Source organism: Pipra filicauda, unplaced genomic scaffold (genome assembly GCF_003945595.2).
Source record: "Pipra filicauda isolate LSUMZ 115617 unplaced genomic scaffold, ASM394559v2 scaffold167_size3244652_pilon, whole genome shotgun sequence".
NCBI classification, from domain to species: domain Eukaryota; kingdom Metazoa; phylum Chordata; class Aves; order Passeriformes; family Pipridae; genus Pipra; species Pipra filicauda.
Window position 1 is genome coordinate 2,113,270 of NW_024104184.1, and position 18,799 is coordinate 2,132,068.

At 42.1% G+C, this 18,799-nt stretch overlaps 1 protein-coding gene across 3 annotated transcripts in view; it reads right to left on the bottom strand.

The window, feature by feature from the left end:
- CDHR3 (cadherin related family member 3) overlaps window positions 1-18,799 on the bottom strand; it is a 60,977-nt gene continuing 42,178 nt past the window's right edge. For all 3 annotated transcript variants that reach the window (XM_039379436.1, XM_039379437.1, XM_039379435.1), the window contains 10 exons: window positions 17,916-18,015; window positions 17,674-17,772; window positions 16,837-17,063; window positions 14,983-15,154; window positions 13,175-13,419; window positions 10,456-10,637; window positions 9,091-9,104; window positions 7,629-7,660; window positions 6,575-6,623; window positions 1-3,779 (listed from right to left, as the gene is read on the bottom strand). In XM_039379436.1, the coding sequence (XP_039235370.1) occupies window positions 3,472-3,779; window positions 6,575-6,623; window positions 7,629-7,660; window positions 9,091-9,104; window positions 10,456-10,637; window positions 13,175-13,419; window positions 14,983-15,154; window positions 16,837-17,063; window positions 17,674-17,772; window positions 17,916-18,015 (1,428 nt within the window). In that variant the 3' untranslated portion in view covers window positions 1-3,471. The remainder of the gene's footprint in view (window positions 3,780-6,574; window positions 6,624-7,628; window positions 7,661-9,090; window positions 9,105-10,455; window positions 10,638-13,174; window positions 13,420-14,982; window positions 15,155-16,836; window positions 17,064-17,673; window positions 17,773-17,915; window positions 18,016-18,799) is intronic.

The following is an 18,799-nucleotide window of genomic DNA, read 5'->3' on the forward strand; positions in this document are numbered from 1 at the left end:
TGAGACTTCTGATGTTTATTGCAAGTGCTATTTATAACACCAGCATGAAAACAGAACATTTATGCATTAGAAGTACATTCAGTTTGGAAAACAGCACAAAACCCTCAGTAACATGGTCACACATAAGCTACTGGGGGAATTAGACTCAGTCAGGAAAAGTGACCTGTGCTCTTTCCTAATCACTCTTGATACTTTCAGAGCAATGTTAATCCACAGGTCTCAAAGCACTTCAGAGATGTGTAATAGGTAGAGACACAGCAATCAAAACCTGTGGCAGAACTCACACTGATTTTTGTAGACCAGATAAAATTAATGCATAACACGTAAAAGGCAGCTGTAGGTCAGGAACTGTTGCCCTCAGCCACCCTGCTTGAACCACCAGGTGCCTTTCTTCTTCTAGTCTAAGCTTATCAGTGTCATCACTCCAAAATAAATGGCACCAAAGTTCACACCTTGTATCTGTGTGCGCAGAGACTAACAGAGCTGTTGAAGACTAGAAAGGCTGTTCCCATCATCTAGTCTGACCCTCTACAGCACACAGCAGCCATTCTTGACTTCTGAAGGCTTCAAATGATGGAAAGGCCTCCTGGTCTTAGCTAATTGTTCCAATTATCAAATGCTTTTATTGTGTAGAGCTACACTTAATCTTTGCTCTCAGTCCATCTAGTGCCAGTTCAGGACACTGAATCTGTGCTCTAGGAGACACTTATGAATGAGAAAAAGCACAAAAGCTGGTTTGACAATTAGAAGAGGTTTCTAACATTTAAAGCTGCACTGCACAGCATATTACAATTTCTATTTTATGAAAAATATATGTTGCTTTTGCATATATTCAAATCATCATTTCACGTATTTTTTGATACAATAAGTAACAGGTGTACATCTAGGTCAGTCAGTTCTATCTTCTCAGCTTTTGTCTTATCAAAGGCAGCCCGGAGAAATGAATGGCTGTGCTTTGGCTCAATGAGACCTAAATTCACTCTTGATTACTTCACAGGGAGAATATTTTCCTCTTAGCTGCAGGGGCAGCTAAGAGGAAAATGGTGCCACTTTTGCATAAAGCTATTGCTCATATAAAGCCTTGTTTTTCCTTGATTTAGTAGATCCCAAGGAAGGAAAGTGGTCCTGCAGTGAAGATCAGGATGAAGAATTTGTTGGACCTGGAGACCAGCATAGCACATATTGAAGCAACAGTGTAAGGATTGGTGAAGCTGCAGTTTATGGTCAGCACACTTGTTTACCCATGCAGCACAGACCACAGGATGCTTTATCTTGCCTAAACCTGCCCCCCTGCCCTGCCCCCAGATTCTGAGTATGCCAGCTAAACACACCTCAACCAGGTGCAAGCATTCTGGCAGTGTTAGCTCTTGGATCTGGTGTCTCTCAAGTCCACGGCACCTCTTTGTAGAACTCTCAGTTGTTCTGAGGTTAGAGTATGTGAGCATAACTATGAGAGTAGTTGCTTTTCACCCAGCTGTTGGCCAGCTGTCAGAGACTACAGCACCAGCAGTGTTGGCTGTGACAATGTGTTTGCATACATGGGTGTTTGGACTATGCTGTGATACCATGTTATGCTGCTGTTGGGGTTTTTTTCCTGAGAAGGCAGGAAATAAGTTTGTGCAGTTCAGAGGCAGGAACAGTAGTAAAGAAAGAGGAGTATTCATCTGTCCCTTTGCAGATTTCCTGGTTGAAACTACAGCCTGTCTCTGCCTCCTTTTAAAAAAAAAGGTATTTGCCTCTTAATCACTAAAGTAGAATGAGAATAACTGAGGAAGCAGAGCAGCTGCCCTAGAGAAATGTCCAGGAAAGTAAATACAAATGCCCGTGTGTCTTCCTGCCATGAAAGCAATGCAGTTAACTTCTTCAGGTAACAAAATTTACCATTTGGAGGTGCCATGTATGCCTATGGGTAGCTTCATGCCAGAGTGCTAGGAAGATCAGAGTTACAGCAGTACTACCACTTACTGCAGAGTTTCTCTGTGTCACTGGAAAATCACCTGCATAGGAATCAAACGTATTGTATTTACAGCAAACAAATGCAAACAATAGTGGGTTGGAGCACTGAATGTGTATCTGGCCCTGTTGATGCTGGAGGGTCAAACAACACTATGACAACCGCCAGGGACACAATAAACTGATAACATGCTAACAGTATAAATCACTCTTTCCTATCTCTATCATTGTGATATTGATTACATGCTGGGTTTCTGATTGTGCAATGAACGAGTATTTGACTGAAGGTGATTGGTGTTTGTAAGGGAAGTTGTTGCTGAGCCAAACCACTCCTTTGGAGCACAGCAAAGGGTCACAACACCATGACGGGTGGTTTTGTGAAGTGTAGGATCCTTGGTGAAATTATCATGGAGCTCTCCATCCAGTTCCTTCATTGTATGACAAAAAACAATGCATCTGAATAAAATCTTCATTGACTGTCCCTGCTCAAGTTAAACTGAGTTTTTCTTTTGTCACCTGGTATCAGCCCTTTGTTGCCAAAAAACCTTTTTGTAATCAGGAAAGAAAAGAAGCCAAGATATGAAGCATTAAGTCATCATTTATAACTATTTTTCTTCAGATTAAAATAATTTTCAGAAATCTTGTAGGGTTTGCTTGTTTTATATCAGTTCTTAGACAGCACTTACATTATACATGCCCACACTCGGAAAAGATTATTTCACCCCATGTGCTTACCGTCATTATTCTTTTGAGTGTGTTCCACTTGATTCTGTAAAGCATTAAATATGCCAGAGGAAATACCAAAGGTGAAGATATTAAATGCTGCTAGTGTTGCTAGTGTTATGAAAGATAAATAAGCTGAAAGCGTTGACATGACAGCCTGAGATACCATAACAAGCTGTGGGTTTTCTCCACTCCATAATTGCTTTCAAGCCACAGTCTTTTCTACAGCAAGATGGGAGGGCAAGGAAGGGCTGAAATAAAATACTCAATGAAAAGCAAGTATTTTTAGCTTTTATAAACACACATTTCTACACACATTTCTACCCTGATGTGGTTTTCACTCATTCTGCTGCTCAGCAGGGACAGGAGACCCCATTTGCTGGTGAGAAAGCACATCTCTATGTATGCTGCCATTCCCAAAGGCAGTCAGAGGACGTGGCCATGTTGGTTGGGGTTGCAGAGCTCCTCCAGGAGGACACTGCCAGTGTCCGTAGGGGGCAGTGGGCAGTGAATTCTTGTCTGTGACTCTGCTTTTGTTTCCTTTTCTCCCACTCTCATGTCCTCCCTTTCTCTCCCACTCATACACGCACCCGTCAAAGGTACCTCCAGCTTCATCCTGTTTTTGGGTCCAGTATACACACCAATGGCCACCTTATGTTTTGCAGCTGAGATATATATAGAGAAAAATCACATCTGATTCTTTGGCTACTCAGATCAGAGGTTGCTTGGAAAGCACCTTGGAATCTCATGAACTCTGGCTTAATGGCAATGCAGGGTTCATTTGGGGATAGGAGGTCAGTTCCCACCTTGAGGAGCTGCTGAGGATAACCCCCTGCCCTCAGACTCCTCTTTCTGCTTTTGTAATCTCAGTCCATCCTGGTCTGCTGAGGGCTTGGTAGCCGGTTTTGTTGCTGCAGTTAGCTCTTTCCTCTTCTCTGAAGGTTCTTTTTTGCTTGCTGCCTCTGCTCTGTCTGTCCCTTGGCCACTATTGTCTGTGGCACCAGATGTTACCTGACCAGCCAGCATTGGCTTAAGGGGCTCATTGCTCTTCTTCCACCTCCGGGCCCCCGACCGCGTATTGAATTCATACATTCTGCCAGTAACTTGCAAGAACAAAAAGACAACTGATTAAAATCATTCCTGCTTTAGCAGATTAAGACATGACAGTTCTCAGCATGGGATTGAAGTGAGAAACATGGAGCACTTGGAAAATCAGCTGAGCTGGGGAGGTGGCCCTGAGAGTCTCATTTCTGCAAGAAAATGTGGGGACTTGAGCATTGCTGTGGCCTCTCAGAGGAGTTGCTGTTCTGCCACTGTAAGAACAGGCTCTACAGTTTGGGGCATAGGAATATTCAAAACATTCCCATTCAAAAAAATAGCACCTTCTTATCATCCTATACCTCTATCCGTTACAGCTACCATAGATTAACATGGGCAGTGTAACAAACACATCCATAGTTGTTAGTTGTAAGGACTAACTATCCCAAAACTTCTGTCTTTTGCCATACTGAGCAAGGCCATTGTGGATGTCTGTGCCTATTTTGTCAAGTAGAGTTGCCTACCAGAGGTAGCAAAATCTGCTTAGGAGCACAATACATCTTCCAGGCAATGTAAGCTCATCTAAGTTGATGCAGGATTTGGAGATATGGGCTCTCCAATGAGTTTTGGCTGCATGTATTCCTTCTGCATTTGCACAAAATGCCTTCCTTGAGGCTTGCTGTGCACATTGTCATTAATAGAGCGAAGTACCGTGTGTTTTCGGTTTGTACAAGTACATGCTTCCCTCATATATATAAAATATTGTTACATTTGGGTTGTTCAGCACACATGGCTGCCTTTCCTTATTAGGGAGGTTTCTGTCTCTGTTTAGATTTTATGGGTGATTTCTACTTGTACTTTAAAAGTAAATGTTTTCTCCTTCAGCTTGTTTGCTACCTAGAGATAGGTTGAAAAATTGCCATGTCTCCAGTGTGATCACCTCATAGTCTAAATCTCTATTTCTTGCTAAACAAAGAATCAGGAGCTATAGTGGCACTTCTTGTAATTAAACATTAGTAATATAAGACGAACAATAGACCATTAAGGCCTGGAAAGAAATAGTGCTTATGTGTTACTACATGTTACAGTTTGTATCAGAATTAATGGTTTCTGACACATTAACAGGATTTAAGCAATTAAAGATGAAACTGGATCTCTTTATATGTTATTTTTATTGCCCGCTTACAAGGCGGGCAGGTTAAAGCAGCCCAGATCAGGAAGCAGTTTCTGACCATCCCTCTTAATGATATTCAACAGATGATGTCCTGGGAATTATTAAATCTTATTTCCAAACTGGCAACACTTGATCCTCTAGGTTTTGGATGAGCTGTGGAGAAGAGAAGGGAGGAGCAAGGAGCACACATTTCCCTGCTGACACCACAAAGCTGCGTTACAGCTTAATGTTTGTGTCAGGCATGACATAAATGCTTTGGCTCTGGAGTGCAGATTGGATGGGCTCAGATATCCTTAAGTTTAGTGTGGTCAGGTTCGCTGAGAAAGGGAGCCACCAGCTGTCATGCAAGAACACTTGCATGAACATGCAAGAACACAAAAGCAGCTCTTGTGGCAGCCTAGAGACTATCCATGTATTACAAATGAAGTTACACAGGGAAAAAGCAGGGATTCTGGAGCCCATCCCTCCAGATCTCTTTATAAAAAGCAGGTGTGCTTGGACTTGGATCAAACTGGCCTTGAGCAGCCTTGTGGATGGGTTTAATTGCACAGTAGGTCCCCCTTTGTTTTCCCCAAATTCTACTGAAGTCTCCATGCCTAGTGTTTCCCATTAGCTCAAGGCATTCAACAGCTCCGAGCCAGCTAATAAGAAACACAAGGTACAGGCACTTGGGTGGAAATTGGCCAGATGAATTCAAGCATCAAAATAAACCTGCCTTCTTCTGGATAATTTCTAGACCTATTGTTTCAGACCTATTTTCAGATCTATTTGTTAAAGACCTATTTGGACTGACTGTCACATATTACCACCCCTCCATCTCTATGCTGGGGCCCTCATCCATTAGGCGCAGGGCTGGGCATCCTAATTCCAGGCCAAGCATCACAGTGAGGGGCTCAGGCAGGGGCTGTGTTTCAGGGGAATGAGGTAAGTCAGAACAAGCCTTAGAAAAAAACCACATTTTTCTGCAATGAACCCTGCTGCAGAGCACATTGGCTGTCACTTGGGGAAGGGGATAAGCACACACCTCCCTGATTGTCCTGGGTTTTGTAGCTTTTGCCCTATTTTCCCTTTTCCCAGCTGGTTAATCAGATATGCTCAGAGTTAGCATAACTGGAGCCTGGTGACACACTTGATAGCTGATGCCACCGTAACTGTATCTAAAAGCAAAAGGTCTTCCCTTTCCTCCCTAACAAGAGATGCTTGGATAAAAAGCAGCAATGCAGTGTTTCTGCAAAGGAGAAGATCTGTGCAGGAATGAGTGACCCTCCGTGCATCCAGGGAGAGATTTAAGAGACAAAATCAGTACTTCTGCAGCTACATTAATCTCCTGGCCATTTCCCAGAGATGGGATGGGGGAAACCACATAACCAGAGCAAGAGGCTCGCAGAAAATTCCTCCTCCCCTCCCACCTTCCTGTACCACGTCCATATATTCAAGTTTGGCAGATGAGTAGTGAATAATCTGGCCATTGGATGTATGCTTTCAAGGGCCATGAGTGTATTTTACCATTAGAAATGTTACTGAGGCACTGTCTTGATTTGTACTGTCTGTGAGATATAACTCCCATTCTCCTTGGAAACAGCAAACCTGAAACTTGAAAAGTCAATGTCGAACCATATTTAAATCAACTAATCCAGTTTGTTTCCAGACAAATGTTCATATCCCCTGTTAATTGCTTTTTCTTACCTGGGTCTTTGGCTTCTCCATCAAAGATAGTATTTAGCTTTGTCATTGTCTGTGAAGAGACACGAAATGTGAAATGAATCCTGTGAATTAGTTGAGTATGAAGAAGAAGCAGTGACTTGGAAACAGTGATCTACATGGATGGAGGTGGATTTGTGTGACCTGTATGTTGCATTCCTTTAGGCTGTGTTTAATCTAAACTGGCAACAAGAGCCATTCATGGTGTAGGGTTTTGCCATGAGGTGTTCAAAAGAGAACTGATAAAGTCTGACACTCTAAATACCTCCACCTGGGTAACCACAAGGTGGTCTCCTCCACACAAAGAAGGCTTGGGAATCACCTCTCTGAAGAACTTGTAGAGAGGGAGTTCACTGATGAAAGTGTCTTGCATAGATTCATAGAATATCCTGAGTTGGAAGGGACTCACAAGGATCATTGAAGTCCAGCTTCTGCTCCTGCACAGGACCACTCCAAGAATGACACCATGTGCCTGAGAGCATTACAGCCTTTATGATATTATGTCTATGAAAAAGAAGGAGCCCTGAGATCTAGGAGCAAAGAAACATCCACAACAGTAGAAACAACTATGGCATTTTCCTGCAAACAGCTTACCAAGACCAGATTCTTTACAGCTTGTGTACCTCACTGCTTGCACTCAGGTGGGTCAGGGTCAGCTGCACAGGTCAGAGGTGTCTCAGCAGCACACCACTGCCATCAGTAAAGCTGTGGCACTCGTCATCCCACCTCTGTGGGTGCAGTGAGTCTCCCTTTCCTTGTTGTGGGTACAGCCTGTCTGGGCTCCCCAGTAGGCATTTCAGCATTTGGAAGCAAAGGGGCCCCATGCAGGAGAGCATCCCTCGTACCCAATGTCACCTCCAAACACAGAGGCCAGTTGGAGCACTGAAATATTTTGCACTTGGGGGCAATCCTTTTTTCCTTGCCTATCATTTTTATATTCTCTTTGAAAACAGACATCTGTCATAGAAAGGGTCCCATGATCATATTGCAGGATGGGGCTGGCAAAACAGGGTTTTGTTTTGAGGCTGGCAGTACTTACCACAACCACATCTTTCTTAGGTTTCTTCTTTTCTGCAGAAAGGAAAACACACACACGCTGTAAAGAATCAGACTTTTCTGATCATGACTATAGAAACTAAAGCCAAGATTTCCTCAAACAAATAGATATTCTTGCTACTCAACTTCTGAGACATCTCAAATGAGCCTTGAAAAGTGAGTTCCTTCATAGTATCTTAGAGTGGGAATCCACAGTTGCCTAAGATTAATTAAAAGTCTAGCCTTGAAAAGTCTTATTCCTTCATTAGAATGAATAACAATGGTTTTTTAAACAAATTTCCCTTTTTAAATAATATGAAGATATAGAGAAATTCATCTTTGGGGATATCTGAACTAGAAATGTGGACTATCGTAGTTACTTGAACTACAACAAACATCCGCTTGGAGACAAAACAGGCAAGTGCTGCAGTTCCAGTCAAGTAAAATTCAGATTGAAGAACAGTTTGGTTTTGTGTGAATTTACCACACTATTAACTCTCCCACATGTAAACAAATACAGCAGCAGTGCCATGGGCATCTCGACAGCATGGATTCATGGATGATACCCAACAAGTTGCTATGATTTCTTCTTGCTCCTTGCCAATTTGTTTAATGGGCTTTCTTTGGAGAACTGTGTGCCTGGCCACCAATAGGTTTTGCAATACTCTGAAGTGCTGCAGATGGGTCTCAACCTGAGCAGTGATGGGAAGCCTGTTCTGTTTGGCCTTTGCTGCCCAGCATTTGAGAACCAGTTTTTCAGAAAAAGCCAAGCATTCATTTTTTTGGAAACCAGCCAATGCTGAAGTGTCTCAAATTGGGCAACCAAGAGAACAGCTAATTCTTTAGGGTTTGTTAGTTCTGTGTTTTTTCAAGCTGGGAGATAGCAGCTGAGGAGAAAGAGTTACAAAAGCGGAGTCCTACTGAGCCCATATGAACAATGCTTGCTAGCAGAAAGCTAATGGGATAAAAGGAACTCTTTAAAAAAGCATGCTTTTTCATGTGCAACTTATGCCCCTGCTAAGTTATACAAATCCCTTTAAAAGCACCAATACTTGAAAATAAATCTTCAGGTACATGAAGTAATGGTGTCAAGGGAGCAAATGAAGTGACCAGAGAACAGGGACTTAGAGTGGAGAGGATTCCTGAAGGTGCTGTAGGTGGATGGGATTATTTTTTAACAGATAGTGTATGAATTACATGTGAAAAATACAGTCATTCTTTAGTACCCGTACCAAAATACCAGGATATTCTGAATTTGCTTTTTACCTCATAGCTGATAGCTTTGAACACCAAAAGGGCCATGAAATCACTTAGCCAGGCTTTCCATAATTGGCCAGACTTATCTAATCTCAGTACTCGTGTACTGGGTCAAATTCATTTGTCTAGAAATTAGTTTACAAATCTTACACTGATTCATAAACAAGGTCTTGTCGTGAAGCATTAAAATATAAAAAGGAGGTACGCACCTGGAGCATTTATCCTGTAACAAAAAAAAGATTAAGAGTGTAGTTAACAAATGTCATACTTTTGCCTACCTAAAAATGTCATGCTTTGTTCTCTTTTATTTGGCAAGAAGGGTGTTTCCTTGAGTTCTGCCATTTGCCTGATTTGTTTGGTTTCTGGTTTTGCTTTCACTGAAGGCCTGCATCATTTATTGCTGCTCTCAAGCAGAAAAGCAGACCTGAACATTGCTCTAAAACCTCTTCAAGAAGGGATGATATTGAAATAATAAAGTCTTATTGATGATAGCATGATGGATTTATATAATCTGGAAAAATATATTTTCAGATACTGTCATCTTGTTCCATCCTTGGAGGAAGGTCAACTTTTTGAGTCTGATCTGCTCAGATAATACCTTTTAAAATATTTGAAAGGTTGTAAATGTTTTTGAAAATATAGAAATTACTTTTTAATGGGAGAACCTGGCTCCCAATGAATCATTTTGCCTATTAATAAGTAATAACAATAGCTTAGATTCATTTGTCATTTTTATCACACCTTGCAAATGCCTTGCACACACCTTTTGAATTAACATCACAGTCATATATTACCTCTTTACATTTCCTGTAACTTCTAAATTTATGTCCAAATCCAGAGAATACTTACAGAAATTCTTTTTTTTTTTTAATCCCAGTCCACTTAAAGGACTGCTTACCTTTGTTTTGTGAAGTAAAAAGTCAATTTAGAGGCAGCCTGGCTCCAGCCCACTGAGAAGCCAGCCAGCAGGGATCTCTGCACTTCCCACAGTGAACCGGAGTCCAGTCCCAGGTGCTTCCACGGCTTTTGCCAAGCACAAGCATTTAGAGGTACCATTAAGCTTTATGGGCCAGAGCCTTGCAACTGGCTTGGGTAAAACTCCAGGAAACCTGCAGAAGCCTTGCCAGGACAATGAATTTGGCATGAGCGGATTTGCAAAGGACTCTGGGAGGGAGGAAACTGCATCCAGTAACTACCTAGATGGGAGCTCCCTTGGAAAGGGGATCAAATGCAAACCAAAAGCATTTGTACTTGCTATGGGCAACACAGCCTGGCACAGGCTCTGACTGAGCCTCATGAGCATAGCTGCCTTTAGAGGTCATAATTGCTAATTCCCCTGCTACCTTCAGCTAATGCTGATGTTACTAAACCCATGAAAAAAAATGCCATAGACATTTTTTCTTGATTTCATATCATTAACACTAAATATCACTGTAGCTGGTGACAGCATTTACTACAGGGAAGGGCACAACACTATAAAAGATTTAAAGTGTAGATTTCATTACAGCTGAAAGGCTTGGGCTATCTCTGTCATTGCCAGGCTTTGCTGGGGACTTCCTCTTGGGAGGACTCACAGAGGTGTGCGGTGTGCTTTCCCTGCTGGAGGGCAGCAGGTGCGGACCCAGGTCACCAGCAGGAATCCCAGGAACCCCAGGAGTCCGAGGAGCAGCAAACTGCCAATGGTGACGACGAACGGCACATACCACGCCAATGCAGAATAGAGGTTCTCCCTTCTTGTCACAACAGTGAAGCCGGGCTTTTAAAAGAAGACAAGAAAAGTTCCTTAAGGCTGAACACTTGTGAGGGTACTGACACCAACAGCACCTTTCATCTGGTTGAACTTCTGCATTGAAGCACCTGGCACCTGGGAAATAGTGTCTGCTGGAGACAGTGATCTATCCCACCTACCTGCCTGCTGACTGCCAAGGCAGTTCAGGTTGCTGAGGTAGACCACTGAGCTCCTGGGGCAAACAAAGGCAGGTGAAATGAAGCCCACCCACAATGCAAAAGGGAGGTTCCATATCAAGTTTCAATACCTTATATTAAAACAAGCATGTTGTGGTGGGGCTTAAAAGCCACAGGTTGACTGAGAGACTGTGAGCGGATTTTGGAGGGTGAGCAAGTTCAGGGAATACTGCCATTACTGAGATAATGGTTTCTTATTACCTAAGGCAAAACTGGAAGTAGGTCATCTTCACTGCAGTCATCGTTCAGCCTCCTTTGTAAGAGGAGTTGAACCCTAAGGAACTGGATTATTGTATAAAAAGAAATGAAACTCCTTTTTTTGCCCCGTGACTTGTTCCAGAAGGGAAAACCACACTTCCTAAGCAGTTGCAATCTCCCACATCTTCCTGAGTGTCAGGAGACACATCTCTGAGCTGGCATGTCACTGTGCTAGCAACTCATTCATTAAGGTCCCATCATGAAACTATCCTCACGCATGTAAGAAATTAGTCATTTGCTCTAGCTGGTTCATTATCCATTGTGGTACTATTAGATTTTTTAATCTACTGAAGTTTTTATTTACTTTTCTGTGAGACATTTGTAATCACATTGTGGATGAAATTTAGTAGGGTGTCTATTTCTTTCCAGTTTAAGAATAATTTTAAAATAACCTATTTAGCCTTGTCAATAAAAGATACATCCAATCCTTAGAGAAACTCTCAAATAATCTCAAGATCACCGCCACCACTCTATCCTCACTTGGACTGAAGTCACAAATGACTTTTTGTGACAGGGCTTCTTTTCTACACTACCAGCCTTCCAGTATCTGATTCATCAAATTGCTGCACTGAACACATGAGTAGTGATGGGAGAACTTGCTGTAATGGAAGTGCTCTTCTGGAAAATAGACTGAAAGTGGAAGGCTGATATCTCTGGAGAGGCAGATTTAATGCTGTGGTATGTGGTTAAGACTGTTTGTATTTGTGGTAAAGCACGGGAAAGAAATACAGAATAAGTTTATTCAGCTTAATTTTCATTTCCACATCAAGTAGGGGGGAATAGAAGGTTGTGAGAAAACCATTTATTCCTTCCCAACAGAGCATTAAATAATAACAGCGTTATTAATCAGTCTGCAAATTTGGATCTAAGCATTTTCATAGCACAGCATAAAGACTTGCATGTGCTGTTTGCAGGATCCTTGGTTCTGGCTCAGTTACCAGTAGCCTCTAGCAGACCCAGACCATTTTACAGTGAAGAGCTCTTTTACTTTGTAAACTCATATTTTCACTCCTGCATGCAAAAGAGAAAAGGGTAATGCCATCTGCAGGCAGGCAGGGAATGGATGAACTCTGGATGATGGAAGATGGTGCAGCAAGGGATAAAGGAGATGACCAGCACAAGAATGGGGACAGAGTGGTCCATACCCTCAGGATGTGCCACTTCTGCAGACAAGACAAAAGAAAGCTCTCTTTACATCCTGCACCAGCCTGATAGAAATCAGCTCCAAAATTAAACTGGAAAACCAGAGCTTGCCTGGGATGGCTGCGCAGAGGAGCAAATTGTATTGCTGGGACACAGGCCCACAGCCCCACAGGCTGTGCAAGATCAGATCCCACCTGGGCTGCCGAAAGCTGTACAGGCTTCCCTAACTCAGCTATGGACCACCACACGGGATGGGAGATCAGGAAATATGCATCCCACCCCTGTGGATTTGTTGTCTGAAACCTGCTGAAACCTCAGTGACATGCTGAGGCTGTGCACAACGGCTTCAGCTCCTGACAGGCTGCTCCAAGTTTTACAGGACAGTGATGGGAAAAAGATCCCTCCAAGTGATGAGGATTTGTTGTTGTTGTTGTCTTTTTCAACTTTGGTAGCCACAGATTAATGTGTTCCACTGCTAAAGAAGCACAGAGAAGTGCAAGGCAGCTGGAGAAGTAAATAGATATGAATAAAAAAAATAGTGCAAAATGCATGAGGTAATTTTAAGGTTCCAGGCAAAGGTTAATCCCTGCTCTTTCCTTATTAATAAAGCTGCCAAAATCTTTAACTTTCCAGTTGCATGGTAATGGCAGTGTGCCCAGTCCTTTGGCCACTTGCCCTTTTTGTTTTAGAAACTGAAATACAAAACACATGTTACAACTCTGTACCTGAGACTAATGCTTCATGGCACTAAGCAGATCAAGCACCTTTGGCTTTATCATAAGAGCATAGGGCTCAGCACTGCCCAGGACCGGACCCAGTCTAGGTTTTTGCTTTCCTTTTGCATACACCTACCCTCTTTTCTTCAATTCTGTGGAGATTAGTCCATAAAGGACATGCAGAACTGGACATAAATTTCAGTGAACTTACTGTCGTGGTAATGGCAGTAGTTGGGTTTGGGATAACTCTGATGCTTAAAGTCACCGTTCCAGTTTCAATTAAATGTGTAGTTTTGTCCCTGACAGACAGTAAATTGTCATCTGTTATGTAGATGCGCAGATTGTAAATCCAGCTTGTGTCAAACCCGCTCTCATAGTCAAACCGCGACGCAAGAATCAGCCGAGATGTATTGGAGCCAGCACTTGGTGAAAAAGTGAAATGATTGTTCTCGTTGCCTGCAAAAAAAGTAACACCAACATGCCAAAAAATTAATCCCACAGTAAAGTAAATGTGTGGAACAAGCGATGAGGTGTGGTGAAATGTCAGTTACAAGAATGGCTCCTGGATCTTTCTGTTACCATATAAAATAATTTAAAACAATACAGTCATAAAGGCATTACAATATAGAATAAGATCCTCTATGGGGAAACAGCTAAAAGGAGGCTGTGGAAACACTTCAGAGCCATAGGGCACATGAGAGGTCACCAGAATGACCTGTCCTTACAGCCTAGGGAGCATCCAACAACACCCAGCTGTGGTGAAGACCCTACACTGTGACTCATTCTACTACTGGGTTGTCCCTGGAGTGTTACTCCAGCCCCTGTCTGTGGCTTCTCTCTCTGCCAAGAAGCAAAAGCCTTTGAAAAGGTCCCCCAGAAGACAGCTAAAGACTCAGGGACATTAATTGCCTCCAGGGCTTTGTCAGCACCATGGCGCAGGGAGGAGAGCTCAGAGGTGCTGGCTCCCCACCCGCTGCTTTCTGTCTGTGTAGCTGAAGAACTGCTCATGGGTTGGGCTGCAGGTAGGACAGCCCCAGCTCTTAGGCTCTGGGCAGACACATACAGGAGATCAGAGACATGAAAATGCACCAAATGTGCTTTAGTTTGGTTCTTATCGCCCCATAAAGCATTAGAGTTGACATGACCTTGAGGGCTATGTCTATTGTACAGCACAAAATGAGCCGTGGGCTGCTGTGTGGCTCAGAGGGCAAGTACATGGCACAGCTCACATCTGTATTGCCAGAAGTGGACCTGTGGGCAGACCATAATTGACTAACACAAACACAGACATTGTGTAGGTTCATGTGTCAATACCACTGCTGCAGAGCTCCCTCTCTGGCACCAAGGGGCTGCAGTAGGACAGAGAGTCTCGCTTTTGGTGCTCACAGCACCTGGACAATCTGCTCTCTCCTTTGCAGCAGTCACCTTAGCAACACAAAAGGAATTGCCCCAAGAGAGTGTGTTCCCTCTTGTGAAGCTGAGTGTCATCCCACACCACTGCAGTTCTCCAAGTGGATGTTGCTGTAGGTTCGAACAAGGGTTGTTAAAATGGGGATTTAATGGATACAGCATGGACCTTGGACATGCAGGTTTGAACAGTTGTTTTCAACTGTATACCAGCATCTAGATGTGAGATACACAGAGTAACAGAACTCTCCATCATTTCTCACAATTTGTTCAGCTGTGATTGGAATGGAAATTTGACACTGCATATCATTCCAGCTCATTCTTCCAAAGTGCGTGTCAACTGTGTAATTAATTGTCAATTAACTCATGTGGTAAGCAATGCAGTCTTGCAAGGGAATTGTTCTAGGTGCTAGCACCAGTAGCCAGCTTGTGGAGAGACATCTCTTTTGGTAAGCAGCAAAAATAATGGTGTGCAGAACTTGTGGATCACAACTAGCTCACCATGACAAACAGCACATAAAATGTGTTAGATTTTTGTTTACAAATCTAAGTGAACCATCAGCATTCACTAATTTTTTCACCGTTCCCAGCTAGCACACTCTGACACAGTACCTTCATTAATGAAGTAACGGAAAGACCTGGGATCAGAATCACGATCTTGACATTCAATCCTGAAGCCGTTAATATTGGTCCCAACAGCTAAGCTGACTGGGATTTGAAATGAATAGAAATTAGGTGAACAAACTGGTTCTTCATCATTTACTTCCAAAACATTCACAGTTACCTGAAAGAAAAGAGCAATAGCAAGCTGGAGCTGCTCCACTGTGCTGAGTCAGAATTTTATTAACTTCAGAAACTGTTTGGCTTTGCCCATTTTATTCTTTTGATCAACAGCAGTTGAAGAGCACTGAACCCCCCTTCCAATACAGTTCCTGCCAGAAAATGTCTATCATCATTTGTGCTTCAATTTTTCTTGCGATGCTCTTCTGGGAACAGGTTCCTTGACCTGAACCATCTTCCAAAACTGGGATTTTCAAGCTTTCTGACCATTTGAATAACCTGAATTGTGTCATAGTTAGAATGACATATTCATTAAACTCCATTTCAAACCTCTTGAATTGCTTCACAGTCATCAGTTAGGCTTCCTAGCATATTTAATAATAATTCATGGCATGATCCATGGAAGAAACAATGCTTATAGACTGTTCCCAGTGAGAGAGAAATGCTGGTAATGGCCTTCTGCATGGTTGGGAGCACCCCGAGTAGCACCAGATGTGTTTAATGTCAGCTGGGATTATCTGGCTGAGAGAAAAAGGCTACCCTTCCCAAAGTTCTTTCCTAGTTAGGCAATAGATAAACTTGTCATACTTAAAATCTTCTGATGCTGAATTTTCATTAATCATCACCTAGAAATATTATAGATGATAAAGAGAGTAAGTATCTCCCACCTGGCCTCTCTATGGGTGGTGCTTGGCTGAAATAAAAAGCAAGTTTAGTACTTGTGTCACCTCCAAGAGATGTGCAAAAATCAAATGTGAAGCAGTCATGAGGGAGAAAATGTGAAAAGAAGCAAAAAGGAGTCTGTCTGTGAAGGACACTGGGATACTTTGAAAGAACTGACTATAAAGTGACCTTTGTGGGCATACCACCTATATTTTTATTTCAGAATAAAATAGGTCTGGGCAACAAATTTGAGCACAACCCTGCTGTTAAATGTTGTCACCGGTGCCTGGCATGGCCTTGGATCCTGCCAGATAACACCATCAGGGAAAAAAATAGATCACATGTGTAAGTGTGAAGGCATGTGTAAGTGTTCAACTCCAATAGGCCATGTGGACACAGCTGTGCTGGGCTGGGCCCTCTGACATTAACCCAAGAGGCTGCCCAAGCCCTGCTCCCATCCCCAAGGTATTTAGAACATCCTCTCTGTGCCACCCATGAAAACACAACTCTGATGGGCTGCAACACAATTCCCACATTACTTTGGATGCCTTGCAGTAACAAAACATGACAGATAAAATCTAAATTATGTTTGAGGGCCGAGGGACACTACACAGGTTCCAAAAAGGACTTGTCACTAGGTATGGCTACTATTAGATTGTGCTACCTGGCCTCAAGACCTTGTTATTTTTCTATTTTCTGGTACATATATAGCCACACAGAAAAACTTAAATTGTTTAGGGCACAGAAAATAATTTCACTGCTCAGGTAAAATAAGAAAAAAAGACTGAGAAACAAAAAACACAGAGTTAAAAACATTAAGATATTACTTTAATTGTTTTTGTAAGAAATAAACCAAGACTGAGTGAACTGAATGAATCTTTTTCATCTGAGTAATATACGAGTCTGTGCAGGGTTCAACTTGCCCTTCACAGACCAAAGTGCTTTGCCCAATGTCTTACTGTTCTTGCCAGGAAGAAAAGAGAAAAACGTAGATAAAGTAGAAGAAGTAGAGGATTTACTCACTGATGCTGTTGTAAACTTTTCTTGGTCTGAGGCCTGTACTATGAAAATGTGCTTCTGAGTTGTTTCATAGTCTAACCTAGCTAAAATCCTCACATCTCCTTTGGTTGGGCTGATCCAGAAGATATTTGTGTAATCCCTGGTGCCTCCTCCAGCTACAATGGAATAAGTGATGATAGTGGGTGGCCAGTCCTTGTCTATGGCATTCACTCTTCCAATGCTGGATCCAACTGAGAGACAGAAAATCCATATTTCATTAACATTTTAAGGAACAGGAGGTACAGAGTACTTGGTCCTACAAAAACTTGATGAAACTGAAGATTCAGTTTAGAGTTTTTCCCCCAAAAAAATTAAAGCAATGGTGTGAAAAGCACTAGTTCACTACACTGTGCTATGGCTCCCCTGTGCATGGGCTTGCCTGCCAGCAGTAAATACCAAAACATGAAGAGTCTGTAGAGAACCACAACAGAAGTGCACCGTGGCTAGGCCAAGGGAGTCCTCCCTTGTCTGTGTCAGTCTGTAATGGTTTCTTTGCAGCATCACACTCCCTCCAAAAGGCTAATTTAGCAAGAGCAGAAAGACATCTGAGTTCATTTCCTGGCACTGTGACAGATTTCTTGTGCAATTGCTGAATTTGTCTGTGTCTCAGCTTCCATCTGTACAATTGGAGTTTTCGCCAGTTTAGTCTATTTAAGGGTAGTAGGTGGTTGTATGGTGAGACCCTGGTTGAACTGGGACTTTGAACCATTCACCTCATTTAAATATATGAAAATTCATGTAGAGCTAAGAGGTACTTACCAACATGACAACATTATTTCCATAATGTAGGTGTTACTGTACCTTTAGTAATTTCTGAAACATTAAATACATAAGATAAAGTACTGAAGACTGGAAAAAATTCATTCACTGGCTTTATCCTGATGTAAATGTAGATGATATCTGGAAATATAACAAGAATAAATCAGAGTTAAGTATGGCTGTGAAATTTTCTCATGCATATATTCAAAATACATATGGTATCCCTCTCCCCATGCTGTTACAGCACAGAAAACTATCAAAAACAATTTAAAAGGGATACTTGCTTGAGTAGTTAGGATGGGCAATATCTTGCACCCTGACAGTCAAAGTATAAACTTCAATTCCTGGATTAGCTGGATTCTCTAAATCAATAGTTCCAGTCATCTAAATTAAAAAGAAACACAATTGTATTTATGCTTCCTTGTGGGAAGTCACAGTACACAGGATGGCAATTACTTTTTTCAGCGTTCTGTAAGTATGGTCTCCCCCTTGGACATATAGAATTGTTCTACAGGAATAATACAGGCTATTAATCACTCACAGGATTGAATTCCAGGCTTTTTTCTACACATTCATGCTCTGTTATCTCTTGGAAATTCAAAACTCTTTCCTGCCAAAAAATTTCTTTCCCATAAGTGCAGGAAGTTTTATCATTTGGATCATAAGGTCTTAACCTTTTACCTAATCAATTGAAAGCACGTGTAATGAGCTGGTTATTTACTCTGCCCTTTGTTGGCTCCGCAAGAATCTGTGATTGCTAAACAACAGTAGTTACTCCTTGAGCTCATGCCTGCAGACATTTACTAAAGTATCAGGTCCAGCCACAAATGTTTATCCAGGCACCAAGTTGTTACTAAATTGGCTCACACGGATTTAAATGCTAATCTCCTGAACTCTCTATCTTGCTGTTGGAGCCTCATAAACTTTGGGGCAGTAGGACTAACACACACAGACATCCACTGCTCATCATAGTCTACAGGGAAACTCCTGGAGGAACAGGTCACTTCAGATAGCCTGTTACATTACACATACACAACAATCAAAGGGCTGACAACAATCATATCCTGTGCAGCAAGGAAAATGCTTTCTATTTTGGTAGATAAAGCAACTAAGGGTAGTACTTATTGGTAAGAATATCTCAGATCCAAAATTAAAGTAAGCCATACAA